General features: G+C 39.9%; 1 protein-coding gene across 5 annotated transcripts; it reads right to left on the reverse strand.

Moving 5' to 3' along the window:
* Positions 1 to 430: 430 nt before the first annotated feature.
* Positions 431 to 8807, reverse strand: zgc:158398 (uncharacterized protein LOC568894 homolog). 5 transcript variants are annotated; one of them, XM_041239989.1, is made up of 7 exons: positions 8717 to 8807; positions 4926 to 5095; positions 4089 to 4383; positions 3638 to 3770; positions 2812 to 2962; positions 2476 to 2616; positions 431 to 1919 (listed from the first exon to the last, which is right to left on the reverse strand). In XM_041239989.1, the coding sequence occupies exons 1-7, from the start codon at positions 8790 to 8792 to the stop codon at positions 1899 to 1901; spliced, it is 987 nt and encodes a 328-aa protein (XP_041095923.1). In that variant the 5' UTR covers positions 8793 to 8807; the 3' UTR covers positions 431 to 1898. The 5 variants fall into 5 exon arrangements, with proteins under 5 accessions (XP_041095923.1, XP_041095927.1, XP_041095925.1 ...); XM_041239993.1 differs by lacking the exon at positions 8717 to 8807 and adding an exon at positions 8681 to 8706; XM_041239991.1 differs by lacking the exon at positions 8717 to 8807 and adding an exon at positions 8614 to 8699.
* Positions 8808 to 10015: the final 1208 nt, after the last annotated feature.

Here is a 10015-nt window from a genome sequence, read left to right on the forward strand (position 1 = left end):
AGACAAGTGTTTGTTAGCTGTTGTGTCAACAGTAATTGCAGTCAAAACTGATATTTTAATAAGGAATATTGTTTGTTTACTGAACAAGTCCAGCTGTTTGCAGGCAAGACCTATTTTATAAAAATGTGCCAACACTAAACGCTACAAAACATACAGAATCCAGGGAACTGCAGCTTGACAGTCCTGCTGTAATTCATACTCACTGTATGTATTTCACTGCTCTGGCTTTTAGAAAGTTTTTAATTTGTAAAACTGGCCATTGGAAACACTAGAAAGGAATGTACAAAAAAAAAAAAACATTAAGTTAATAGGGACACTAGTTAAAATATAGAAAATAACTACCATACAAACGTAACAGACTACAACATTCACAGAATGAAAACAAAGGAGGGGGAGCGGGTTTACAGCCAAAAGGAAATGACAACAGCTCTATTTTTAAGTGTGGTTTATTACAGCTGTTACATCTTCCACCCCAGAGGAACAGGTTCAATTTTAGCTTGAAGTGGGAGTTGGTTTGGGTCATATGTGAAATACAAAGTTTGGAAATCTGTACATGATTCATGCAGCTGTACTGCTGAATCAACAGCTACACAAAATTCATTACACACAACACTACATCTAAACGTAATATTACTGATGTGTAAATTCAGTTTTGAAACATGTTAAAACACATACAATTACATGAAGAATTACATATGAAGTGTAACTGCAATCCTCAACTCCCGAGGACCACAGCATCCCTGTACGCTACAATCAACAGGTAAAGAACTATGGAAGATGCCTCGAATCACCATCTTCGGCAGGCTCATTTAAAAAAAAAAAAAAAACACATTTCTGTTTAAATTACATAATAAATAACTATTAAACCTTCCAGAGCATCACTATCATCCTTGTCTCAAATTCCTACATCTGAAAGAACCTAACTTCTTGAGAAGGTGGTAGTTCATAATGGGTATTGTTTTTACCTTGGCTTGCCTCATAATAGTCTGCTGATAGGATACATGGGAGTTACATACATTTTAAATTGTTCACCCATCTCTTTAAATTTCCTTGAATGTGAGTATCTCTGGGTTCTCCAAATGTAAATATGGCTCTTTTGGAGGGGAAATATCCTGTTCAAAGGGTGTTAATGGGTTCCAAAAGGACAAAACTGAGAAAATCTTACATTTATTTTCCAATTTATTTGCTACTATTTTATCAGTCTTCATTTTAGTAGGGTGAATTTATTTAAGGTTACAGTCTTTACATGTATTCAGTTGTTCCCAAATCTTTAACAGGCTATTGGTTGTTGGCTATTTCGTAAAAAAGGCTGGATAGCGCTCGAGTATCCTATGAAAAAAATTCTAGAAAAACATTTTAAGAACAAGTGCACAACCAAAGCTGGCTCCCTTGGTTTAGTGGAACCTGGTAAAGCACTAGTCTTGGTGAAGCAATGAAACTCAGATGGAGACACCAAACCATGGGAAACAGGATGTTAGGACCACCCCCTTCAGTGCTCTAGAATACCCAATGTCTGTGATCTCAAGGAGAGGTTCCACTTCAGAAATATAAATAAACTACAACCATTTCACACAGACACCTCTTGCTGGACATCTTTCAATTTGGTTCTATATTTTTGAAAGGGCATTTTAAAAATCACATTGTATGTGCTACAATATTGCATATCAGCACTACCCGTTTCATAAAGGGGCCACTTGACATAACAGGACAGAAGCCCATCTCTTCAAGGTTAGCAGCTGAAAATTCATTCTGCATGGTGCCCAATCGAATTCAAGTAAATCTACCCATTCCAGCCGATTCCCAACAGCAACAAATTAATCTAAAAGGACCGCTCTTCACTGGGTGAGCTACCCCGGCCTCCTTAAAAGACTGGGTACCCAATCTGCTGCTGATGGAACTCAGGAATCGATCAAAGGTTCCTAAAAATGAAAAGCAATGCCAGTTAATGCACAGAATATAAAAAGAACATAAGAGTCTTTAGGCATTGAGATACTATGTGGTTCAACAAGATTCCAGAGATGGCTTAACAAAATTAAGAATTAATGACATGGCATAACCTTGAATTTTTTTCTTCTTTTTATAGTTCAGTCATCACACAGTGTTGATGCCACAGGGGTGCTTCAAACTTCTGAGTTTTAAAAAGTCACCAGGATGTGAAGACATAAAAAGTGAATCTAAATTTTAAATATACATTATGATAACTTATATTTAACACCTGTACCAAGTTGCAATTTTAGTCAAATTAGATAGAGCTTCATTAGTTAAATGTGAGCCTTAGACCTTAGGACAGGTTTAATTAAACTAAAGAATTATGGTAGGCTGACCTGGACCATGCAATCATTATGAAAGACATGTCGATAGCAGCTACAGAAACTGAATTCACACACTTGATTGAGTAGGCTGTATTGGCCCCTTAGTCAAAATACTAGCAAAATGAAACTAGGTAACAGAAACTGGAATGCGGTGGTGTGTTACCTTTTGCACATGGAGCTCATTGCTCTTCTGCCTTCGCGATTTCACACAACAAAATGGAGCTGCAAGACAGAGCAGCCCACACAGAGACAGCAGAAAGACGCCGACGATGATCAAATGCTGCCCTGCTAGGTATCTTTCCTCCTGAAAATCAACAGGAACATTAGAAGTGAGAGGAGGATTCCTTTCTTTGATACGTCACCTGTTCCTCTGCTTTTTTTCCAGCAGCAGATGCTGATGACAAAATGCCTGGTCTTTAAAAGACCTAACACTCTTTCCAACACACCTTAAGATATAAACTGCAGTGATTTGATTTGAATTAAAGGAGGTTGGCCTCACCGGTGACAACATGATTGTGAGTCTGGGGTCGGGGGTGTACTTGGTGCGGTAACACCCCAGTGTGTGCTGGGGTTGCTCCCTGCTCAGGGCTGAGGCCACTGCTCCCAGGATGGGATCATTGCCTCTACCAACTTCACACACACCAGGAAGGCTGTGGGGCAGGATGGCACAGGTTAGCTTCTTCTTAGTTTCATTTTTGCACTGGATACACTGCCTTACATCCTGATTTTATTTTTTCTGTACGCAGAGTAAACCTATGAGTGACCACATATGTGGCCCTAGGGCCTGAAGGGCATAAAAAATAAGACTGCAAATCTATGTTTAACAGAATCAACATTTACCATTTAAACAATCTGACACAACATGAATGAAAACGGGACACCTTCAGTATTATACCAAACTATGCCATTCAAGATTTTTATTTTAGTTTACCATTCAAACATTTTTACATTTTTAGGCTTAATATAAAACAAAACATAAACACAAAAAGGTCCCACAATAAACTAACCCACCAATCACACCAACTAGAAACTCTTAAAGTCATTAGCTCTAACCATTATGCCACACGGCCTCCCAGTCACTCAGCTCTAACCACTAGACCACACTGCCTCCTAGTCTCTCAGCTCTAACCACTAGACCACACTGCCTCCTAGTCTCTCAGTTCTAACCACCAGACCACACTGCCTCCTAGCCCCTCAGCTCTAACCACTAGACCACACTGCCTCCCAGTCCCTCAGCTCTAACCACTAGACCACACTGCCTCTCAGTCTTGAGTGTGACCACTAAGCCAGGTTTCCTTCCTCTCAGAATCCGCCTGGTCACTCACGGGGCGCCTGGCAGCATGTGTGCAGGTGCTGTGATGGTGATGCAGGTGTGTCCCTGCTCAGTATCCGACCCATTTCTTAATGGTTGCAAGGTAGACATCAGTGTCAGACAGAGTGATTTATTTCCCGCCATGCCTGGGGAAGACAATTAAGTTACACTGTCTTACTTCTTGTTAGCACTAGAAACAACATTAATGCCCCCTTTTCTTGTGCTGAAAAACACTTTGGTTCTTTGCTTATTTATCACAACTTATATGACATTGCATTTAATATATCTGCATAACCTGTGAACAAACCAAACCGTCTTCATCACAGTGAAAAGGAGGGCCTGTGATAATGTTCACGTTAACAAGAGGTAAGAAAATAAATTTAAAGACATCAGGTTTTTACATAAACTTAGAAGTTTTGTAACTAATAATTCAACAACCTGTACATATCAATTGACAAGCTCACCCTTAAGATCCAACTGGCTTCCCCACACCAAGACCCTGAGGCTGACCGGGCCAGTGCTCAGACTTGCCGACGGCCAGGCCAGGTCAAGGGTCAAGGGGACATGCAGCATCAGGCTGACTATATCATCTGAAGAGTGGGACGAGCTTAACATCTGTCTGGCAGCTGCATCGTGGGTAATCATGGGAGAAGAGGCATGTGTTTGTCCCTTGTCTGGCAGGGGGGTGTGCCCATCTGTGCCATTCTCTGAGACACACAACTGCAGCTGGGACAGAGCGCCAAGGATCTTGTTCCAGTCCTGCCGGGGTCAACAGCGTTAGGGAGTGTCAGGGGTAGCACCACATAGTCGACTGGTCCAACAGTAAAGTGACAGTTGACCTCAGAAACTAGTAGTCGACACGTCACATGATTGTCAAGTAATTGTGAAGCGCGTTTTCAAATGGATAACAGTGCAAACTACTACATATAAATGACTTTAAGAACATTAAATAAAAAGTTAAAGAACAATACGTTTACAAATAGTGCACCAAACAACATGAAATGCATGATTTAGCTATATGTGTGTGTGTGTATGTGTGTGTGTGTGTGTGTGTATATATATATATATATATATATATGTGCAGGACTAGTGTGAGTTTCTAACCCTGCTGAATTGTGAATAATTTTATACTTTATATGGGAAATCAGAAAGGCAGTCAACAATGTTGTCTTTTTCCGAGTTGTTTTAATACTGTACAGTGTTAGTTTTTATTACAGGGTTTCCAACCATGTAGCCAAGTACAAAACTGAGCTTAGAGTGCTGCTTTTTCCAGGGGTGAGGGTTTGTGCTTCAAAACTCACTTGGACTACATCAGGATTTCTGACTTCATATGATCGGGCGTAGAGCCCAAAGCCAACAAAGGTAACAGACAATGACAGAAGACACAGCAGGAAGACGGTGGTGGGGGGGGGGGTGCTCCATAGGTTTCTAATAGGCTGGCACATTACCATAGCAACAGAAAAATGTGCACCTGCGGAAAAACACAAAAAAACTTTCGTCAATAAAAATCTTACAAAGAAGCCATTCCAGCCTTTATATTTTTTGGTCATAACATAAGTGGCCATCAAAACTCAGGTAGAATAGGTGAGACATTCCTAACAGAACCATGTAATTCACTGCAGTCCATCTCCAACAGCCAGAGCCAGATCTTAATGCATCATTCTGCCAGGACTACAGTTTTAGACGCAGCTGTTTCACCAGAAACCGATGTTATTAGTACAGAGCTAATTAGTTTACAAGCCTTTATTCTAATGATGACAAAAGAGATGATTCACAATTCCCTATTTAGCAACCAAGAGGACATGGAAAAAACACTTAACAGGCTGGGTTTATTTCAGAGTAGAGGGTGCTGACTCCACCAAGGAATTACTACTTAACCAGCCGTGGTGTGTTCTTTTTACCAGGGCTGCGTGCAACTACACAAACTTTTGCAAATGTTGCCAGTTCTTATGTTTCCTGTGGACATAAGTGAACAGGCTGGAGAAGTAGTGTGTGCAAACACACCCAGCAAAATCCTGTGTTATTCAATGCATCCCTGGTTTATATAGAACCAACTCATGAGAATCGTGTAACCATGACAACAGAGACAGACAAACAAACTCCATGCAAGCTCATCCCTTAGGGGCCATGTTACTCAAGCAACTCAAACAGAGAAATCGAGTTTACTATAGCAGAACAAAAATACTAAATAGTAAGATAGGTATTAACTGCATGTATTTAAAATGTGACTACCACCCCTAAGTGCTGGAGTGAGGGCACTTGAGACCAATTCTATCGATCTAATAGGCTTGGTTCCTCATCTTTTATATCCTTGGTGACAAATATTGTTCCGATAGTCGGTCTAACTTTACAGCCTTCTCTTTGACTTTCAGTGTCGACATCACTACCTGCTTTTAACTTTGAAAGTATCAATTGTTTTTAATGATAAAAGGGCAAAATACTGAAATTCATGGGTGAGCTGAACTTTTGCACACTGCTGTATGTCGGTGGGTTTTGTTCCTGAAGTGCAACACTGTTGCTGCACTTCTTCTACAGCATGTGAACTATTACCACGCATGTAAGGGTTAAGTGGTTTCAGCTGCCAGGAACAGACTTGTGAACAGCTGCAGAGAGGGGAACAGAAACTATAACCACCAACCTCCAGATCCTGCCTTGCCAGCCACCAACTCACCTCACACTGGAACACATTTTAACAGTTTATTTTACTATCCTGTATCTTTTTTGCAATATTTGCATCGTTCTGAATAGTAGTCTTTCCTTTTGGTATGGAAAACAGCAAGAGTTTTGAAACGCCCATCTCCTTATTGAAGTTGACTTTTAATATGCCTTGCACTTCCTCATTCCGTTAATGCTGTCTCCGCGGCTACCAGAAGGGTCTCTCTGGTTTGACCAATCAAAGGAACCTGTGCAATTTTAACTGTGGTAGTTAGTTAAATTAGTGTTACCATAAATTATTTACTGCCCAGTCTGTGGTGTACTTGTTGGATCAGACACAGAAATAACTGACTGAAGCTGATTGTTCTGGATTTTTAGAGCAATGTTATTGATAGCTGGATTAAGAAAGGGCAAGCAAATCAGAAGTTTGGGCAACCATGAAATTTACAAAAGCAGCCCACTCATAACCCTATGCTGAAACATCTGTTCTGTTGTTTTTCCTACTAATTACCCTTTCAGTAACAGGCACATAGTCAGGAATTTCAACTTTGTATGCAATCCCCCCCCCCCCCCCCCAGCCTAGCTTTAAGTCGATGATCTTTCAGCAGTAGCAACAGTTATTGGCATTGTGGCTAAAACACAAAGAGTGTGGCATTCAGTGTAGACAGTTGAGAGAACGGCTTGTTTTTCTCTGGGACAGCTATCCACCTTGCCTTCCATCTCAGCAGCTCTGCTTTAAAGCTCTTCAGAATGGGGTAGATGGAGAGGTCAGCCTTGTATGCAGCACACACACCCAACACTGTCCTTTCACTTTGCACACCATGCAATTGAGCTGGTAAGAAATGTACTCAGCAAGAAAGTGGGCTGCACTGAAGGAGTTGCTCTACAAAGTATGGATAATCCCAACATATTTTACACATGTGAAAAAATAACAATTTGAAACTACTAGAAATGAAACTTAACCTAATAACATTTAAATGAGCTAACAGAAGCCAGGCAGCATGCAGTGTACTTGCACTTACCGTTTCAGAACAGAGGGCTTAACCTTTGACAGCTGTACGTTTTCCTCTTGTTCAGCGCGTTTTGTCTTTCTATGCTGGGCACCTGACAAGTTTCCTTTTACTTTCTGGCTCCATCTTGTCAAACTAAATTATTTACATATAATATATATATATATATATATATATATATATATATATATATATATATATATATATATATATATTTTATTTTTAATTTTTTTTTTTTTTTTTTTTTAAGACCAAAGCGTTGTCGACGAACAACACGGACTGTAGTGCAGAACTCCCCCCCCATGAACCATAAAGTATGAAATGCAGGCTTTATTTTATTTAAACCACTTCTCATGACTTTAGATCCATTACGGAAAATCAAACAGATGAGTTTAAAATTAAGGAGCGGGTAAAACCGTAAAATTAAATTTGCTTAATCCAGTTAAATATAATTTAATGAAGGGAGAACAGACGGGTACTGTTCTGCATAGGACAGCCAGAGATACATTACATAACCATTCAGAAAAATTGATCAATTAACCCAGGTAGTATTTGATTTTTTTTTTTTTCTACGTATTCTGAATTGACTCAAAAACAAACAAGAACTAAAATATTCTTAGAAAATGGGGTGCCTGTAACAATGCTAATATTAAGAGGTCATTCCCGTGACAATACCTAATCCTATGAGGTTATTACAGCATTGACATTTCCTCCTGCAATCACCAGCTATGGAATACAATATATTGTTTTTATTAACAGCTCTCCTCGCCCTCTATGCTCTTCAGAGTGTATATGGCTCATGATACGTGTTTGTATTTTGCAATAAACTGTTCTAAACTTAAATAGGCCTACCCGCTTTGGTTTGCCTATGCAGTCATGTATGTTAATTTCTAGATAAACGTAATGATGTGTATCACCAAATATAATGTGTATGATTATTTTTATTTTTTATTTTTTTTAAGACATGGTACTTGACTCGCATAATTCCCTTAGCGATTTCGGAATGAAGTGGAATTTGGAATTTACCTCCACTGTTCAATGCAGGCTACGTAAGACTACCCCCGAGATGCATGTAAACACATGCGCCTCGCTTTTGCTGGCCCTCTACAGCTCAGTTAAACATATAGTTACAAAACAAAACAGAGCAACCGTCTGAGCATTTTATTTATTAAAGTTATATTTAAAAGTTATTCGAGACATGGACCTGTGCAAAGTGTCACTGCTGCCCCGGTTCTCCAGACGAGCCTGAGAAATTCGGCAGCTCTTAAATTAATGCAAGATTGAACGCCTCAAGATAATCGTCACTTCTGAAATTCTGACATACCTTTTGCAGCCCGAACATGCTCTTATACCAACTACTTTAATGAACACTTCCCATGTTACAAACTTACTTATAATATCCAATTGAATCGAAAGCAGGAACTTACCGAGATCTGTAATGTTGCTGTACGAAAGGAAGAAGGTAACACAACAGGTATCATATTGTAAAGAATATACGAGCATTCGTATGAAAAACGTCCCCCACCCAAGATTTTTTCTGCTCCTTATTTCTCACTTTGTACATATACGCATTTTTTATTTATTTTTATACTTATACTCAAGTTTTGGCTCGACCTGTCTTATGCTTCAAGTGTCGTATTCATATGAGCATCCACGAATTCATAATGGCGTTTATCTTTGTGATAATACGGTAATCTATTTTTGTACCAAATATCTAGAGTCTTTACAGCAGTAAACGTAAGCTGTGTCTTCGTGTTGTGCGAGAGGACAGCAGCCTCTACTCATCGAAGTGTTGGTGTTTACATTTTCTTTTAGAAATGTTTACCGAAATGTTCGTGTTTACATGTTATCTTAAAACGCGAGTGATTCGTCAAACAGTCATTTCGAAACACCGACATTCGGAACATCTTTTCTGTCGGATTTTCCAACTGTTTCATGCATAAATTAAACAAGACGCTCCCCGTGGACGACGAAGGACAGACTGAGCGCCTGTTTACTACAAGAACGCAGTCCCATAGCATATGCATCAAGATCACTATCTAATGCAGAGAAGACCTATGCACAAATTGAGAAGGAACTCTTAGCTATAGTGTTTGCACTGAAGAAGGACCACCTATATGTGTATGGGCTTAATATGAGCCATAATATGCAAAACCATCGGGAAGGCACCAGCGAGGCTACCGAGGATGCTACTGCAAATACAAAAGTATGATATACAGATAGTGTACACCCCAGGAAAGAACATGCTGATAGCAGATACATTGTCCACAGCAGTACATGACAGCACAGCCAACAAAGACCTAGACCTCAGCAGTGAGAAAATCATATATGCCATAGGTGTACATGAAGCAATCGGCGAGGACATACTGCACCAGCTGAAGAAAGATAGGAGCAGGGACAGTGACGTGCAAATGTTGATAACAATGCACACAAGTGAATGGCCTGAGAGGAGGAAGCAGATACCTCACAGGACGCAGTCCTACTTGTCACTCTATACATTGAAGATGATCTAATGATGGTAAACAAACGCATTATCATACCAAGAGACATTACAGCACAAATCAGCACACCAGGGCATGCAGATGTGTCTGGGATAGTCTAGAGCAGTGATCTATTGGGCAGGCATGAATAAGGAGGTGCGAATGATGGTGGACTCCTGCATTGCCTGTCAGAGTATCCGAAACGCAGCCAAATATAATCCTGTACTCGCAGATAAACATTACTTA

This window comes from Polyodon spathula, chromosome 58 (genome assembly GCF_017654505.1).
Source record: "Polyodon spathula isolate WHYD16114869_AA chromosome 58, ASM1765450v1, whole genome shotgun sequence".
Lineage (NCBI taxonomy): Eukaryota > Metazoa > Chordata > Actinopteri > Acipenseriformes > Polyodontidae > Polyodon > Polyodon spathula.